Here is a 19,994-nt window from a genome sequence, read left to right on the forward strand (position 1 = left end):
GCTCAGTTGTTATGATTGTTTCTCTGAGATAAAATAAATGGTTCTTTAGAGGAAATGATAGTTCTTCAAGTGATTGCACATATGCATTTCAATGGGGGGGGGTGCACCGCGTGTATGATCGTCAGGGGATTTTTCCCCTAGCAGTACCCGTTGGGTCGGATGTGGAGCCCCACACAGTGGCGCCTTCATAGTGGTGTGTATAGGTCCCTGCAGACTTGCCACCTGCTCAGTTCCTCCTTACTGCTGGTGACAGACGTTGGAGAAACTTGGTCTCTTGCATTCGCAAGTGGCTACCTAGTGGTTCCCTTTTTTCTTATTTTTAAGTAGTTTAATTGAGTTGTAGTAACAGTAGTTACGTTTCTTTGCTCTCCCCTCCACCAGTTTTCCCCAGGCACCGTGGCATGCCTCAGTCGCAGGGGTTTAGGTTTTGCACATCTCTTGCACTCCTTATGTCCAGAGGTGATCTGCACGCTGCTTGTCTTAAGTGCCTAGGAGAAGGTCATCAGACAAACAAATGCTCAGGTTGCAGGAGCTTTAGACCCAGGACTAAAAGAGAGCAGGATTGTCATTTAAAACTTCTCCTGATGGAGTCAACCCTCCACCAGTACTGGAAATGGCATTGGCATCATCAGTGTGCTGCGCCCCAGCCTCTGTGGGAGACCTGGCACCGAGAAAGGACTCCTCCAAGGAGCATCAGCACTACTCCCTGGCTTGCAAAGCCAGCTGTAGTGGGCGGCACCGCTCAAAGTCCCTTGCATAAGAAAAAGAAGGCAAACAGGGGTCATTCCCCCATCAAGAAGCTGCAAGGGAATTCCAGCAGGGTGCGTCCTGCAGCAGGACGCTCACAGCCTGGCCTTCAAGACCCAGCAATATTGACTTCGGCCGCAGCCAGAGGTCCCTCAAGTCTGTTGCCAGTGGACTCCATGACTTGGGGGGAATTGGAGGAAGATCTCAATGTCCCCTCCACACCGGATACTATGAGGCAGCGCGGGACCTTATTGCCATGATGGCACAGTCCCCGGCCCCAAAGATGAGAGCACCAGCACTGCTCCAGATGTTGGCCCAAGTTCAGGAACCACCAGCGGCATCAACGACGGCACCATCTGCGGCATCTATGACAGAGCCACATATGGCACCATCTCTGGCACTCTTCATAGCACCAATGGCAGCACCGCCTCCTGTTCCCTATTGAGGCAAGCCCATGATGTTACAGTGCCACTCCCCCATCACCTCAGTACCCCTCCCCAGCACCATTGGGCTCCGCGCCCTCCCCCCCACTACATGATGGGGCTCAGAGTACTTGTCTGAGTCAGAGATTGAATATTCTGTCTACCGATGCAGCCGGTACTGCTTGTGATCCCAGCACCAGTGCCGGCACCGGAGGGTCATGAACTCGTTGGCACCGGCAGTATTCTTGTCACTCCAGTGGCAGGGCACAGTACAATAGCCCTTTTGGACTCCTTGGGCCTATCAGACTCAGGGTCAGGGCTCCAGGGCCGCATTGGTGGTATCCACACCCTGTGCTTCCCCCTCAGTAACATTGGTGTCACACCATACCCCCAGGGCTCTGGAGAACCCCACATGGGGACAAGGATTCTGGGCCTTCACACTTGGGCACAGCATCCGAGCCAGTTCCACCAGTGGTACTGGAGCCATCTCCAGTCATGGGGGGACCGGTGCACCCAACGCAGCCTTTAAGGAGCCAGAAGTTCAGGAATACCCGGTCCTATGGGCCGCCTCCTCCTCCTCACCCGACAAGGCAGTGGCAGGCACCCCCAACCACCCTACCAGCGATGGATAGCATGGGACTCCAGGACCTTCTTAGGAGGGTGGCCCTAAATCTCCAGGCAGAAGAGGTCACAGAGGAGTTGGACCCAACAGTGGACATCCATGCCCCAGAGGGTCAATCTAAGGTGGCCTTGCCCCTGATAAGAACTATCCAAACAGTAGTAGGGTGCTCTGGCAGACCCCGGCCTTGATACCACCCACCACTAAAGGGGTGGAGAGATGGTATTTTGTGTTGGAAAAAGTGTATGAACACCTTTTCACCCCGCCCCAACTGGAGACTCTAGTGGTCGACACGGCTTATCATAAGGAGCGGCAGGGGCAGCCTGGTCCCGCTCCAAAGTCATGGGGCACTAAGAAGCTGGACCTTTTTGGCCGGAAGGTCTACTCGACCGGGGGTTCCAGCTTCAAGTTGCCAACCAGCAAGCGGTACTCAGCCACTATGCTTTCAATTCCTGGAATGCATTAGCAAAGTTTCAGGAGTTGCTTCTGACTGACTCACGCAAGGAATTTAATACACTTCTAGAGGAGGGCAGGGTGGTCTCAAGAACCTTCCTTCCAGACCGCATTAGATGCAGCAGACTTGACAGCTCAGACTACGGCTACCTCCATTACAGTGAGATGCAGCACGTGGCTGCAGGTGTCAGGTATACCACCGGAGGTCCAGAACACTATCCAGGACCAGCCCTTTGACCATGTGGGCTTGTTTGCCCAAAATACAGAATCTTGCTTGCATAGTCCTAAGGACTGGTGGGAAACTCCAAAGTCTCTGAGGATCCACATTTCTGCACCCCAAAGACTCACCCTCAGCCCCTGTCCGCTTCTATGCTAGGCATCCAAGGTGAGACTCATCCAGGAGACGAGGCAGGAATAATAGGAGGCACCCATCACAGTCCTCCTCAGACCAAGGCCAGGCTCTTTGAAACAGCTCCCTGACCCAAAGCCAAACTTTTGAAGATGTGCCCGAGGATGGAGCACCAGTACCGAGCTCAGATCCTTACCCCTTCTTTGTGAATCGACTGTCCCACTTCTACCATTCTTGGTCTCAGATCACATCAGATGGCTGGGTTCTGAGCACGGCGGACATGGGATATTCTATCCATTTCTGTTCCCTCCTACCCCCATTCCCCCTCCCTCTTCAGGAACTCTTCTCACAAACAACTCCTTCTCCAGGAGGTGTAATCTCTCCTCACTCTAGGGGCAATAGAGGAGGTTCCTCAGGAGTTCAGGGCAAGGGGTTCTACTCCTGCTATTTCCTCATCCCCAAGGCCAAGGGTGGACTCTGCCTTCTCCTGGATCTGCAAGACTTCAATACGTTCAGAAAGAAAGTGAAATTTCACATGCTTTCCCTGGCCTCCATCATTCCTTCCCTGGATCTAGGGGACTGGTACGCTGCCCTCGACTTGTAAGATGCATACTTTCATATCTCCATTATCCCAGCCCATAGACAATTTCTTCGCTTTGTGGTCAGTGGCCAGCACTACCAATTAAGGGTGCTCCCATTTGTGCTTTTGGCAGCCCCTTGGGTATTCATGACGTGTATGGCGGTCGTGGCAGCCTTCCTCCGACCAAAGTCAAGTGCAAGTTTTCCCATACCTGGAAATCAAGGCCAAATCGCAAGCACAAGCAACGGAGCATGTGTCTCTGGCTTGGGCCACCTTCCTCAGGCTAGGCCTCATGTTGAACATGCCCAAATCCACACTAGCCCTGATGCAGAGAACAGAATTCATGGGAGCTCTCTTGGACTCCATGCACGCCAGGGCTTTCCTGCCCGAGCTGCGCTTCCGAGCACTCAGGGACATAATTGAGAACCTTTGCCGGTCACCACAACGATGGCCAGAAATTGCATGAAACTTCTGGGGCATATGGCGGCTTGCATAGACATGGTCCAGTACGCCAGATTGTGCCTTCATCCCCTCCAGGCATTGTTGGCACAGGTGCACAGGCCCAGCAGGGACCCACTGGACAGAATAGTTACCCTCCCGCCTCATGTTCTTGATTCTCTCTGCTAGTGGCTACAGCCGCAAGTGGTCTATGTGGGAGTACGCTTTGCCAAACCCCAACCTACGCTATTACTGGTCATGGATACCTTGGCACTCAGTTGGGGAGTGCACCTGAGCAATATCAGAACCCAAGGCCTATGGTTCCATGCAGAACTATCACTGCACATCAATGTAAGGGAGCCGAGAGCAGTTTGTCTGGCATGCCAAGTGTTCCAGACACACCTTCAGGGCACATGTGTGTCAGTGCTGATGGACAACACCACAGCGATGTTCTATATAAACAAACAGGGTGATGCTCACTCCTCTCCCCTGTTGAAGGAAGCCCTCAGGCGGTGAGACTTTTGCATTACCCACTCAATACACCTAGAGGCATACCTTCAGGGAGGACAAAATGAGCTAACCAATTGCCTCAGCCGCTTGTTTCATGGTCACAAATGGTCCCTCAGGGCGGACATTGAGCTTTCGATTTTCCAGAGGTGGAGCTTTTCCCTAGTTGTGATGTGGAGCAACAGGAAGTGCCAGCGGTTCTGCTCCTTTCTTGCCTACAGCCCAGTCTCTGTCGCAGACATCTTTCATCTTTCATGGATGAATCATCTGCTGTACACATTCCCACCCTTCCCTCTCATACACAAAGTCCTCCTGAAGGCTCGCTGGGACAGGGCTTCCTTGATCCTCATAGTGCCAGCATGGCCCCACCAGTATTGGTTCACCATGCTGTTGAACCTTTCAGTGGACAGACCAGTAGCCCTTCCTGTGTGCCTGGCCCTCATCACACAAGACCATGGCTGTCTACAACACCCCAACCTGGAGTCTCTCTTCCTCTTGGCGTGGAAACTCCATGACTGAACTTGCTAGAGCTTCAGTGTTCTGACTCAGTTTAGGGAAGTTCTGCTGGGAAGTAGGAAGCCCTCCACTCGTGCCACATACCTGGCAAAGTGGAAGCGGTTTTCCATCTGGTCTCTGCAGATGAGCAGGCCTCCGCATCAATCATCAATTCCCCTTGTTTTGGAATACCTACTGCACCTCAAGCAGTAGGGGTTGTCAATATCATCTCTCAAGGTACACCTGGCTGCCATTTCAGCCTTCCAACCGGGGTCAGAGGGTAGGTCAGTCTTCAGGAATCTCATGGTGGGCCACTTTATCCCCAGGTGCAGCAGCCCATTTCACAGTGGGACCTCAACCTGGTCTTGTCCATGCTCGTGAGGCCCCCTTTCGAGCCCATGGCAACCTGCCCTCTGTCCTACCTTTCCTGGAAGGTGACCTTTCTGGTGGCTGTAACCTCAGCCAGAAGGGTCTCTGAGCTCAGAAGGCTGACTTCCAAGCCCCCCTGTATGGTCTTTTATAAAGACAAGGTGCAGCTATGCCCTCACCCTGCGTTTCTACCAAAGATAGTGTCCCAGTTTCATGTGAACCAGGACATATTTTTACCTGTGTTCTTCCCTAAGCCACATGCCAGTAACAGAGAGTGAATGCTCCATTCCTGGGATGTCAGGCATGCCCTAGCCTTAGCGCACTAAGCATTTAATAAGTCACCACAGCTTTTTACTGCAATCGCAGAGAGAATGAATGGGCTTCCCATTTCATCCCAGCGCATTTCATCATGGATCACGTCCTGCATCAGAACATGCTACGACCAAGCTAAGATTCCAGCCCCTCCGCTGACAGAGCACTCCACAAGAGCGCAGACTTCATACGCAGCATTCCTTGTGCAGGTCGCTCTTCAGGACACATACAAGGCAGCAACATGGTCTTCCATCCACATCTTCACATTGCACTATGCCATCACCCAATAGGCAAGAGATGATACAGTCTTTGGCAGGGCAGTCTTGTATTCAGCAATCAGGTGAACTCCAACCCCTCCTCCAGGGAAACCGCTTGGGAATCACTTATTGGAATGCACATGAGCAATCACTCGGAGAAGAAAAACGGTTACCTACCTCTCGTAACTGTTGTTCTTCGAGATGTGTTGCTTATGTCCATTCCAAATCCCACCCACCTCACCTCTGTCAGAGTATTCCAGCAAGAAGGCACTGAGCAGGTGGTGGGTCGGCAGGGACCTATATACACCACTATGAAGGCGCCACTTCAGAGGGCTCCACCACCGACCCGATGGGTACTGCTAGGGGAAAAACCTTCCAACGATCGTGCATGCAGCACACACACAGAGCTATTGGAAAAACAACAGTTACAAGAGCTAGGTAACCAGTTTTTTGATGCATTTTTTCAATGGTGAGGAATAGCTTCAAAGAGTTCATTACCTTACATATATTGCAAAGCTAATCAGCTTTTGTATTGTCTTATTGGCCTTTTCTAGACTAACATTTAAAGGTGTGATGTTAGTCACTGTTAGAGATGTTAGCACAGGGTAGCTGTAAGAAGAGTACTGCCTTTAACATGTGCTAAAATGGTTAAGTTATGGCCGAACTAGGATTCCCCCCAGGCTTCAACTTGACCATTTTAGCATGTGTTAAAGGCAATTTACCTTGTCTAGATTACACTTTTAAAGTGTGTTAGTTAACATGAGTTAGCTAAGTGTTAGACCAGAGGTCGGCAACCTTTCAGAAGTGGTGTGCCGAATCTTCATTTATTCACTCTAATTTAAAGCTTTGCGTGCCAGTAATACATTTTAAAGTTTTTAGAAGGTCTCTTTCTATAAGTCTATAATATATAACTAAACTATCGTTGTATGTAAAGTAAATAAGGCTTTTAAAATGTTTAAGAAGCTTCATTTAAAATTAAATTAAAATGCAGAACCCCCCGGACTGGTGTCCAGGACCCGGGCAGCGTGAGTGCCACTGAAAATCAGCTCGCATGCCGTCTTTGGCACCTGTGCCATAGGTTGCCTACCCCTGTGTTAGACATTTGGGTCAGCATGCATGGGACAGTATGTTCCCATCACAGACTAGTAGGAGGCAGGCCACACTTTGACAGTCTCTTTAAAACTGCCTTGGACCAGGTACATAAAAGAATGTCACTGCTTGGATACATGCTAGTGACAGCTGGAATAATAATAATAATAATAATAATAATGAACAATCATAAGTTATCTTTCCTGTCAAAGCTGAATAGTCCAGTAGGAAATAGGAGTTGACAAGAGGCAGTAGGTGTTCTGTTGTCAATGCTTTGAAAAACCCTGGTACTAGGCAGAACCAGTTGTTGGTTTTGTAAGGAGCATTCAGCTCCCTACATGAGATTGTACCAACAACTCCCTTCAAAGACAAAACAGAAAAAAATATAAAGAGAAAATATTTACATTAATTTTACTTTAAAAAAATTAGCATACAAACTTGAAACTAATCAGCACATTAATTAACTTATTTTTAACATTCATTTTTTTGGGGGGGTGGCATATCTTACAATGGCAACAAACACTCCACACCATGTGATAGAGTTGGATGAATACTTTGGATTTACTGGAGATATGAGCCAGTGCTTCAAGCCTCACTGTCCAAGTAGGGAACATGTTAATCAGCACTCATTCACAGAGTGGATTACTTCATTGCTAATTAAAGATTAAAAACTAAGGACCTGATCCTACAAACGCTTTACTCATGAAAATAGCTCTTATACAAGTAGTCCATTGAAAGCAGAGGGAGAGAGTTTGCAGGACTGGACCATTAAAAGTGGTTTCAAATTGGATTCTGTAGCACTGCTGGTGTCGCAGATTAGCAGTGGGACAAAATGGACCTTTAGCGTAAGTTCAAGAATTTCCAAATTTAGCTAATGACTTTGTTTTTAAATACATTTCAGTTTGTGTATGGTGGCAAATGTTTTCACCCTAAGAATTTTCAAATTAATATGGAAACTGCATTCGTTGAAAGGCAATTTAAATGTACACAATGGAATGCATTCAAAGTTCTGCATATGCCATGTATAATTGTTAAAGTAATGTATCCTGGGATTTCTTCTTCTAACTTATTTTAATGTGTATTATTCATGTGGCAATATGATTGACAGACCATTTCTCCATTTTTTTATAGGATTATACATTTTTTGAAGAACCAACGTATGAAAAGCATTATCGCCATATGGAAATAGTTGACGCTGAGGATGTAGGCCAAGCCCAAAAGTTTTACGATTATTCAGAAAAGAATGTGTTTGAGAAGACGAAGAGTCCTCTTGTAAAAAGCAAACCCATTGACAAGAAATTAGAACCATCTCTGAAGTGGAAGAACGTTGGGCTTCCTGCTTCCCAGGAGTATGTAGTTATTTGAAAAACTGAGTTTATAGCAGACTTTGCTAATTCAGACTAATGATTTGGAAACACAGTGTATGTCTGTGATTTTCTTTTTAATTGAAAATAAATTAAACAAATACAAAATAAAATTCAGGGCCCTGCTCCTATAAAACATTTTAAGGGAAGATTGCTCACTTGTAATCCAGTTTCTTATAGTCTTCTTCTGCCATCCTACCTGACAACAGCCTGGAATGTCATCATGATGGCGCTCCACCTGTCAGGAAGGAGACAGCAAGATCTTGCAGTTATCTGCAGTACTTAAGCCTCAGTTCAACCATTTTCCTCAATTAAAAGTTTCTAAGGCATGAAGGAATAGACAACCTATTCCAAGCAACACTTTCTGAGGAGAGAAGAGGACTGTAATAAACAAGACTGTCAGTAAGTAATTTTCCCTTGTCATATAACACACTTCTCCTAATCTATATGGCAATAATCTTGGCTAACAGTGGACATAGCAAGCAGTCGAAAACCCAGAAGAGAGTTTACTTACAGTACAGATGGATCTTCTTTTTTGAAATTGGGATCTGCCACAGATATCAAGTACAAGTGATACTGGAGGATGACTGTCTAAGGGGAGGCCTAGGACAAGGTGGTCATCTTGCAGAAAGAGAAAATAGATGCCTCATCCCTTCAAACCCCAGAGTTGACATGCTGTAGGAGGAAGCACATTTGACATATCTGGGATGCAACCCATGGGCATGACTGATAAGATGAGGCTTCAGCGGTACAGGACATACCCTCCTGCACAGCCCCAGGTATAGGTCATTTTAGTCAGAGCCCAGGTACAGGTCATTTTAATGGGAGAGGGTCTAATTGCTCTCCTAGGTACAAATCGTGAGTGTCTCTTCTGTAGAGAGTGTAAATTTATGATTAGCCAAAGGGGCTGCACCAGCAGGATCTGGGAGTCCTCCTGAAGTCTTGGAACACCAGAACAAGAGGATCCTAGATGAGAGGGCCAGAGCAGGCCCTTGTGGAGATCACAGGTATACTCAGACCTGCCAACAATTGTGTTGTAATGAGGAAAGAGAGAATCATATTAAAAAATAAAACCCATTGCAGGTGAGGGAGATAGTCAGAAATGAAATCCAAACTTCCCATAATTGATGTGGACATGTCTGGATGGGAGCCCCCAGATTTGAGGCTTACCTGGTCCACAGTCCTTGTAGCCTGGTAAAATTGCTGTTCTGGGACTATCTGAAACAGCTGAACAACACAGTGAGGAGAAGCTTGTCTGAAGGTCCCTATAAAGTCAATCAATACAGCGGATAACAAGTGAGTGTCAAAGCAGGTACCAAGTGGTTGTGAAAGTCAGCAAGAGTACAGCTCCTCTGAAAGGAGAAGGCATTATTAGCTGGTTAGTCAGTGACAGAACCCCTGGAAGTGGAGTTGAGCTGTTTCTGGAGCTCAGGATGCTGGGACAATGAAAAGTAGAAGAGGAGTGGTGTCCCTATTTGCTTCTCTTCTCTCTTTATGAACTCTTTATTCTTTTTTCCCCCTCTTCTGTCTTTCATTCTTCTTTCAGTCTTTTTCTTCTTCTACAATGAAAGAAGAAAGGAAAAGGGCTAGTGGAACAGGAAGAAGAGGTAATTAGTGTTCCATGGTTCCAGCATTCAGGAAGCAAACCAGTGAAAGAAAGTGGCTGGAGGAGGACATACATACAGCAACTAACAGATCTTGCTTTCTGCATCCTGATTGGCTGAGCTGTAATGCTGAAAGTCAAGGCTTTTTCTAGTTAGGATCAGACAAGAACAACATAAACAATTAATTTAACGGCTGTTTAGTTTTAATTATTTATTCTGATGCTGCGTAGTATGAGACTGATCCTGTAAAGAGGTCCACATTGGCAGACCCTAGCAATCTTTCAGGTACCTTTGCAGGATAGAGGCCTATATTCGTGTATATACATTTACTATATTATATTTTGTGTAACTACTGAAGTCTTAATAATATGATACTTCACTACAGCCCTCTGCTATTAAGGAGTTTTAAAAGACCTAGGTGAGGAGCTCACTACACCATTAATGTTGCTTTTCAATAAGTTTTGGAATGCTGGGAAAGTTAACGAAGACTGTAAGAAAGCTGATGGGCCAATATTTTAAAATATTTATGGGCCTGTCAATCTGATATGGATCCTGGGCAAGAAAATGGACCAACTGATATACGATTCAATTAATAAAGAATTAAAGGAGGATAATACAATTAATACCAATATACATGGGTTTATGGAAAATAGAACTAACTCAAGTTTGATTGATAAAGATAGAATCATAGAATATCAGGGTTGGAAGGAACCTCAGGAGGTCATCTAGTCCAACCCTCTGCTCAAAGCAAGACCAATTCCCAACTAAATCATCCCAGCTGGAGCTTTGTCAAGCCTGACCTTAAAAACCTCTAAGGAAAGAGATTCCACCACCTCCCTAGGTAACCCATTCCAGTACTAATAGTGTTGCTGTAATGTACTTAAACTTCTGTAAGGCATTTGACTTGGTACTACACAATATTTTGATTAAAAACCAAGAACAATATACAATTAATAGGGTACACATTGACTGAATCAGAAGATGACTAACTAATAGGGCTCAAAATGTAACTGTAAATGGGGAATCATCACTGAGAGTGTATGTTTCTAGTGTGGTTCCACAGGGATCTGCTATTGGGGCCCTATGCTATTTAATATTTTTATCAAAGACTTGGAAGAAAACATAAAACCATGATTGATAAAATTTGCAGATCACACACAAATTGGGTAAATAATGAAGAGAATAGTTCACTGCTATAGACTGATCTGGATGGCTTTGGAAATTGAGCGCAAGTAAACAATATGCCTTTAATATGACTAAATGTAAATATATACATCTATGAATGAACAACATAGTCCATACTAATAGGATGTGAGGAGTCTATCCTGGGAAGCAGTGACTAAAAAAGATTTGGGAGTCATGGCTGATAATCAGCTAAACATGAGCTCCCAGTGCTACTCTGTGCCAAGAGGGCCAATGTGATCCTGGGGTGCATAAAGAGGGGTATGTCAAGTAGGAGTAGCGAGATTATTTTATCTCTATATTTGGCACTAGTGCGACTATTGATGGAACATCATGTGCAGTTTTGGTGCCCACAATTCAAAAAGTATGTTGATAAATTGGAGAGGGTTCAGAGAAGAGCCATGGAAATAATTATAAGATTAGAAAACATGCCCTATAGTGATGGACTCAAAGAGCTCAATCTATTTAGTTTAACAAAGAGAAGGTTAATAGGTGACTTGATTACAGCCTGTAAGTGCCTATATGGGGAACAAATATTTGATCATGAGTTCTTTAGTGTAGCGGAGAAAGGTACAATGTGATCCAATGGGTGGAAGTTGAAGCTAGACAAATTCAGACTGGAAATAAGGTGTACATTTTTAACAGTGAGGGTAATTAACCTTTGGCACAATTTACCAAGAGCTGTGCTGAATTTTCCATATCAGGCAATTTTTAAATGAAAGTTGGATTTTTTTTTAATGTTCATGTTTAATGAAATGGAATTATTTTGGAGGAGTTCTGTGGCCTGTGTTATACAGCAGGTCAAATTAGTGTATCAGAATGATCCCTTCTGGCCTTGGAACCTGTGAATCTATAAAAAAGCTGTCAGTGAGATCTCATTAACTTCGTTGAGAAAAAGAATGTTCTGTTTTGTTTGGATTTTGTCTTGATGAGATTACTGAACTACAGATTAGCAAACTGAGAAGGCTTCCACCCTCTTCTCATTCAGGTCTTGCTAAAAGACAACTTCTGTTGCAGTGCCTACCTGCTGATTTGCATAGATGATTTATGTATCTCATAAATGAAAAAAAAGTGGTTTTAGAATTTTATTTGGCCAATTAAAACATTGACCATTTTTCTTATGTTGTAGCCATAATTTTCAACTCTGGGTGCCTAAATTCAGGCACCCAAATCTTGATTTGCATACTTAAATGTAAGTTGCCTGATTTTGTGGAAGTGCTGTGCACCCACAAATTCTGTCTGAATCAATGAGAACTGGAGGTTCACTGTACTTTGAAAATCAGGCCATTTTATTTACATGCCTAAATTTGGATTTAGAAGCCTAACTTTAGGGAACCAGGTTTGAAAATGTTGACCCATACCTCCTTCCCTACTGATTGTTTGTTTTCAGTAGACCCGAGTATATACTTGCTGATTCCTTGCACAAGGCTCAGTCCTTGCCCCACAAAAGTTTACTTCATAAAAAAAACAGAAAAAAAGACAATCAGTGAAGTTGTGCTGTATCTTGTTTAGACACTCTTGGTATTCTCCGAATCCTCAAAACTTTGTCTGAACAGAAATTTAGGCACCTAAATAAAATCTTTACATTTCAAATCCAATAACTTCTGCTGCTAATTTTTATAATGCTCTCTTGCTATTTAATCCCACTGAAAATGTACCGTGGGGGAAAAAAATGCTCTAAGTATCATACTGTGCAGCAGAGCTGATCAATTTAAACAGTGTAACTTCTTAATGAAGATCATTACACAAATTAATTTACACACATTTGTATACTGATATTGTTGTGCAGATATTAAAGAACAGATACAATATTTATAGAACTGTAAAATAAGATGTTTAACAAAAACAAATATTTTCAGTGACAAAGCTGCAAACAAAGTTATCCCAGAAGAAAAAGAGAACAGACCTATTGTTCCGGAAAGCAAGAAAAAAACCAATATCCTTCCCCCTGGACCTATTAAAGGACAATCAGTTTCAAAACGGTATAGCGTATTCATTTTTCTCCCTTTAATTCCATTCTTGTATTATCTTTTAGCACATACAGTAATTGTAATCTCGTTCAATAGCTGGTAAATCGAATTATGAATTTTTTTTCTAATGAAGTTTTAAATGAGAAAAATCTTGTCCAATTTGTTATACCTGTGTCTGTTTACATTAATCAATAACTACTTAAAAGTAAGTGATTTTGTCTTTTTGTTACTAGTAAAGTGTCAGAAAAATCTGATGAAATTAGTGAAAGTTCTTCTGAGAGTGAGGAAGATGAAGAACAGCCTGAACGTCACCAGGAAGGGAACACTGATTTGCCATCTGAATACTGGCAAATTCAGAAGCTAGTAAAATACATAAAGGTATGAAAAGAAATGTTAACAGTTCTTTGTTTATAAAAATGCTGAAGACTCAGGTGTTGAAATTTAGCTAAATAGCTCATATATTGAGATTCTGAAACTCTGGACATTCCTGTCACCCTCCCCTTGCTTAGACTTTTTTATTTGCTCTTTTTGAAGTATAAGTCCCCGGAATCAGTCCATCTATTTAATTATTTATTTGATGTTATTTAAAACTTAAATGATTTCTTCTTTATGAATTATTGTTTGTTTTTGAATTTTGAGGTGCAGTATTCCAAGACATTTCTTTATGTGGATAACAACTTTCAAGAACTTTTATTAAATTAGAATACTTTGCCTAAAGTCTTTCATCAACTGTTTTTAATACATTACTGAAGTAACCCTAATGTTGCCTTGTATCATGTCAAATGTTTGTTAGCTGAAAAGAAATTGTCTGACAAATAGGAATCTCCAAAAGCAAAAAAAAAATTGATTGTTATGACTATTTTTGAAAATATATAGTAGCATATACATATTTATAATGCTGTTGTTGTATTACATAATAAAAATAACACCATTCCATGGCACTTTTAAGCCAATTATGTGTTTCCCTCAGGGAGAATCCCTTTACAAGTTTATCAAGGAATGTAAATAATATAATTTACTAATAATTGGCATAGGATTATTTGGGTTTTTTTAATAAAACTATAAATTATACAACTTTGTCCACACTCGAAAATCATCAGACAGAATTCCCAATGGTGCTATCAGTCGTTCAGTTGCCCTGGTGTTAGCAACAGTGATATCACTAATGCAGTGTAATCAAAGCTTCAGCAGTTTCCAGTGTTTTAACCACGATCAGCAAGTTTAACTGACTCCTCTCTGTCTCTTAGCTGGTTACCAATCCATCTTTCACTGACACCTTTTAATTTGTGTATGTAGAATCTACTGTAGATGCTATAGTAATGGATGCATAAAGAATTCAGAGGTGAATACTGCCATTGCCATGGTTCTCTATGCCTTCCCCACCTCTAGATTGGACCTTTATATTGCATGCTATTTGGAGCTATCCTAAAAGACCATCTGGAAGCTTAATGTTGTGCAGAATGTGGCATCTTGTTTGCTCAGTGGTGCAACTGGTGTTGAGCATATTACATTATCCTTGGCAGAATGCACTTATTTCTATTTGCTTTTAAGTGTAGTTCAGGATGTTAATGTTAATGTCTGGGCTGTGTCTACCTCAACAGACCACCTCTCTTTATGTATCTGCCCTGATGGATGCTGCAATCAGTTTTGCATTTGAACTTTGGGGTAACAGGCTAGGTCCTTGGCTATGGAATTCATTACTATCATTGGTCTCCCATAAACCCCACCCTTATCCGCACCTGTGAACTCACCTCCATACTGACAATACTGCTATCTTCTTTCCTTGCAGTGTAACTCACAACTCGTCCCTCCTCACAGGGCCCTCATATACATAATACAGCTGCTGCATATTATTCCTATTCTTCTTTGAGTAGGTGCGGCCATGTATTCCCTTTAGGGGTGTGTGTGTGTGTGTGTGTGTGTGTGTGTGTGCAGTGTAGCAGAGCCAGAGAATTTTGCCTACCAGTACCCATAAGAGGCAGCGCTCATACCTCGTGCTCACAGTCCCTACCCAGCTATATGAGGCAGCACTGCCTCAACCCCTCTCAGTTCCTTCTTATTTCCTGTGGCTGGAGTCAGAGCCCGTTGTGGTTCCTCACCTCACAATCTCTTTTTCTTAATAACTTTTTCTAGTTGTATATAGTTAATTAGTACCCTTAGTATAGTGTGCGTTAGCTTTAGATTAAGTATTTGCCCTGGTTTAAACGTTGTCCATCGTGTGCGGGAGCGATCCCCAATGACAATCGTCACACACAGGGGTTGCTGTGCTTAGGTGAAGCCCACATCAAGGAGCAATATTCAATTTGCATATCGTTCACAAAATGGACTGAGGTGGTGAGGGATCGTCATATAAAGCAGTACCTGCTCGAACAGGCCATGCAACCTGCTTTGACATTGAAGCCTATATTGGATTGGTGGTTGCCCTGGGGTTCTGAGAATGTCGCTGTTTTGCACTCTGAAGCTGGTGCCTCTCTGAAGACAGAAGTTGCTCCCCATCACGTGTACTGAGGAAAAGGTCACATAAGACTGTTGCTCCAGGTCTTGTGGGGATTTGTATGCATCCTCTAGAAGGCACACAGGCTGGTATGGTGTGAATGCTGGTGCACAGGATGGAGCAAGTCCCGTCTTCCACTCCCCAGTACTGCGCAAGGAGGTCAGAGACCCCTACCATTGGCTTTGGTTCTGGCCCCAGGCCATCTGTTGAGTCAGGTAATGACAAGGGCGATGTCGGCACTGGTGGTTTCCCTACCAGTGGCGTATCAGATGACAATCGACCTACTCTGCTTTTCAGTCCCTACTTCTCCCTTGATCCAGGACTTTGCCAGGGCTGTGGTATTTATAGCCACAGTGGCTGTGTGGGCTGCTGAACCTGTGGGTCTGTTAGCACCAGACCCCCATATTTCCCTTCCAGAGTTAATGGAAGTAGGGCTGGTGCTCGGCTTGGCACAAGGGATCTCCTCAGCACCGGAAAGTTCTTTGGCACCCCTGCTGTCGGCGCTGCCAGTGTTACCATGGCAGCACTCACCGCTCTCAGCTTCTGCACCGCTGATGACTTCCAGGTTGAGGCTGCTTTCAGCAATGGAAATGATGGAGGTGTACTAGGTGCCGGTGGTACTGTTCCCACCATCAGCACCAGTTCCCTCTTCATTCTGGGCTACGGATGAGTCAGACTGGTCGCTCACAACCTCAGGGCTGGCTCCACCTTTATCTCCTAAATCCTGGGACTTTTGTGGTGCATGAGTGCTCCACCTTTATCCCCTAAATCCTGGGACTTTTGTGGTGCATGGGTGCTTCCCTGAGTATTCAGGTGGGGTTCCTGCAGGAGAATACCCATAAATTGTTGAATATCCTGAAGCCATCTGCCCCTAGAGCCTTCTAAGTTTCTCTGAAGCACACTAGCTTTGGTACTGCCTACTGCAAAGCACATGGAGAAACACTACTTCATTTTGGTGCAGGGATTTGAGGATTTTTACTCCATCTGGCTCCAAATTTCCTGGTTGTAACCACAGTGAACAATAGAGCCCAGCAGGGCAGATTTAAGTCCACTCCCAAGAATAAGAACTCTAAATGGATGGACCTGATGGGTAGGAAGATTTACACCTCGTCATCCTTGCAGATTTGCATTGCTAACTAGCAGGCACTGTTGTCCAAATATGACTTTGTGAACTGGATGGCTATGTCTAAGTTTGCAGACCATCTATCCAAAGCATTGAGGGAGGAATTTGGGGCATTTTATCACTGAATGCTGCTTTGTAGTTAAGACTTCATTGCAGTTCATTCTGGATGTCTCGGCTACTTCGGCCAGAGTGATGGCATTAGCAGTGACCATTAGAAGGGCTTCCTGGCTGCAGAATTCGAGCATTGCTCCCGATGTGCAGCAGGCCATGGAGGATTTGCCCTTCAATGACCAAGTGCTTTTTTTTGGACACAATGGACGAGATCTGGACTCCTTCAAGGGGTCTAGAGCTCCCATGTGGTCCTTGGGGCACACCTTTAATCATAAAATCCTCAATATGAAATAACCATGCCGGGCAGAGCAAACATGAAATACTAAGGGCAGACTAGTACTCCACGATACCTCCCCTTCCCCCGCAATTCTCCACCAAAAATTTCTGTTACCAGTCTTCCTGAGGCGTCAGGTGATCAGGCTGAGGCTGCAGGATCATTGGGGAGGAGATGACGGAGCTCACAAAGTGATTGAGTTTTAAGCTTTATTAATAAAATAACAGCAAAGTGTGCTGGGGGTTCCCCATGTCACTCAGAGGAAGGAAGAAAGCGTTAGTGCCCCAAGCCCTAACACACTTTCATACTCACACATGCACTCGGTGGGGCTGGCCAAGCCTGGGTGTAACATACGAAGAAGGGTAGGAAGAGGTGGACAGGAGTTCTGTCCTATGCACAGGTCGTCCGGGGTCCGCTGTTGATCTCCAATTTGCTTCAACTTTCAGGAGGGTTTTAAGTCCTGGGGTCTTTTGGGGGCATTTCATTCAGGAACCTCAGTCCCCCATGCTCTTTGTACTAGTCCAAACCGGCTTTCTGTGGCCTCCTCAGTGTTCCCAAAATGCACCGGCTTTGTGAGACTGTTGTTTTTCCCCTCACTGGCTTTCACCGTCTCCCTATTTTTTTGGTGTTGGGTAAGATCCAGGTACAGCTGCAGACTTCTTGCTGTATAAAGTTTGTTCGAGTGCAGTGGCCTTGGACTGGAGCCGGCGTCTTTTCTTCGGGCTGAGCTGAGTTGTCACATTAACACATTCTCTTCTCCCTTTTTCCCCCTTTGGCCTCTCGCAAACTGCAAAGGAATCTTCCACTCCACACTCACACCTTTAACCCTGCCCAGAATACTTTGCAATGCCTGCAACAGCATTAGCAACATACAGTGCTGATCTGCCTCCCCAGGAGATCCCTTGAGGGAGGGGGCCATTGGGATGTGACAGTGCCACTACAGTGGTCAGCAGTAGCAGTATCATCAGCACATATTTGGGCAGCCTTTCCCTCCCTCAAGACAGCAGGTCTGCCCCAGAAAGAGACATAGGTCCAATAGGAGGAAGCCGACAGGTCTGGGGTTTGGCCAGTCGACATGCCTTCTCCAGTGCCCTGCACCCCCAACACCTATTTTGACTCCTTGGTCTGGAACAATGTTCCAGATGTCACTTCCTTCTCCCTATCCCCTCTGTTTGGGGACAGGCTGGCCCACTTTCACAATGTTTGGGGCATGATCACCACTGAAAGCTGGGTCTTAAGCACCGTCCAATCAGGTGATGCCATCCAGTTCTTTTCTGTCCCTCCTCCCCACCCTTGCTCCTCATCCCTCTTCAGGGACCCCTTTCACGAGGTACTGCCCCTTGAGCAGGTTCACTCTCTGCTGGCTTTGGGAGTGGTGGTGGAGGTTCCACTGGAACACTGCAGTCAGGGCTTCCATTCTTGGTACTTTCTGGTGCCCAAATCTAACAGAGGGGTAAATCTATTCTCAACCTTCACAGCCTCAACAAATATATCAGATACATGAGGTTCTGAATGGTCACTGTACTAACTCTCCTCATGTTATCTCAGAACAGCTGATTTTCTGCTCTGTACCTTTAGGACACTATTTTCATGTGGCAATTTTGCTAAGCCACAGAAAATTCCTTTGATTCGTCATAGAGTGCCATTTTCAGGATTCAGTGCTTCCCTTCGGCTTCTCTTCTGCCCCTTGGATTTCACCAAATGCATGGTTGTGGTGATTGGCATACCTTAGGGAGAAAGGAATCCATATCTTCCTATATCCAGATGACTGGTTCCTGAGGGGCAGGTCTAGAGAGGAAGTCCTTTCTTACAGCAACACTACATTGGTCTTGCTCAACTGGAGAATGTTTGTCAGGGTGTTCCCTTTGTTAGCCCTTAGCAACCATGTCTGTTCTCACCCATGCCTCCTTGATGGGCTGGAGAGCACATCTGAGGTTGCTGAAAGTTCAAGGTCTGTGATGGGAGCAGGAGTACTCACTGCATGTTAACGTGCTGGAGCTTTGGATCATCTACAATGCCTGTCACACTCTTTTGGACCATAGCAGTGACTTGAGTGGTTCACATACTTACCGACAATACCACCACAATGTATTATGTGAACAAGCAAGGGGAAGCACACTCCTGGATACTCTGTCAAGAGGCAATCAGGTTGTGGCAGTTTTGCATCAGGCAGAGTATCACTCCAATAGGTGACCAATTGCCCAGGGTCCAGAATCATCTCACAGACAAGCTTAGCAGGAATTTTTCCCTGAGTCATGAGTGATCCCTGAAGACAAGTATCCTCTGGATTATCTTCGCAGTTTGAGGCATTCATATGATTGATCTATTTGCTATGAGGGACAACAGGAAATGTCATATGTTGTGCTCTCAAGGGGACTCCCTGTCCAATGCTTTGCAACTCAGCTGGCAGTCAGCTCTCTTGTATGTTTTTCCCTTGATCCCAATCATCCCACAGGTCATCTTCAAGATGTAGATGGACCAGACCAAGCTCATTTGCATTGTCTTGGCATGGCCAAGGCAATGCTGGTTCTCTGAACTACTCAGGCTGTCAGTTCAACTTCCCATACCCCTTCCTGTCCATCCCATCCTACTCAGATAGAATCACAGTCACACCTTACATCCTGCACTCAGCTTCCTGCATCTCACAGCATGGCTGAATGAAGAGGAAGTGCAATGTTTGGTGACTGTTCAACAGATCCTACTTAACTATAGAAAGCCCTCTACCAGAATTGCCTATTCAGTAAATGGAAGAGGTTTTGGTATAGTCATTGGCCAACAGAATTCAGCTGACACTGGCTTCTGTTCAGGACATCTTGGAGTACCCACTGCATCTTGAGTCATTGGGACTTGCACTTAATTCATTGAAAGTGCAGCTGGCAGCAATATTAGCATTTCATGCTCCCATTCAGGGAAGATCACTCTTCAGTGCCATGATAACAAGATTCTGAAAAGGGCTTCTTCATCTCCATCCTCCAATCCAAGAGCTGCTTCCTATGTGGGATCTTAACAAGGTCCTAGCAGCTTTAATGGGACCTTTGTTCAAACCCCTGGCATGTTGTCCCTTTCTGCTTTTGTGTCAGAAGACTGCATTCCTGGAAGCAATAATGTCTGCAAGGAGAGCCTGAGAGTTTCAAGCTCAGATGGCAGAGCTTCCGTATACCCAGTTCTCCAAACACAAAGTGATGTTACGACCACATCCAACATTTTTGTCTAAAGTTGTTCCTTAGTTTCATTT

At 44.8% G+C, this 19,994-nt stretch overlaps 1 protein-coding gene across 5 annotated transcripts in view; it reads left to right on the plus strand.

The window, feature by feature from the left end:
• The window catches only part of ODAD2 (outer dynein arm docking complex subunit 2), a 173,819-nt gene that overhangs the window by 40,310 nt on the left and 113,515 nt on the right, over nucleotides 1-19,994 (plus strand). For all 5 annotated transcript variants that reach the window (XM_050939024.1, XM_050939023.1, XM_050939022.1 and 2 more), the window contains 3 exons: nucleotides 7,769-7,986; nucleotides 12,647-12,769; nucleotides 12,991-13,135. In XM_050939024.1, the coding sequence (XP_050794981.1) occupies nucleotides 7,769-7,986; nucleotides 12,647-12,769; nucleotides 12,991-13,135 (486 nt within the window). The remainder of the gene's footprint in view (nucleotides 1-7,768; nucleotides 7,987-12,646; nucleotides 12,770-12,990; nucleotides 13,136-19,994) is intronic.

This window comes from Gopherus flavomarginatus, chromosome 2 (genome assembly GCF_025201925.1).
Source record: "Gopherus flavomarginatus isolate rGopFla2 chromosome 2, rGopFla2.mat.asm, whole genome shotgun sequence".
Taxonomy (NCBI): domain Eukaryota; kingdom Metazoa; phylum Chordata; order Testudines; family Testudinidae; genus Gopherus; species Gopherus flavomarginatus.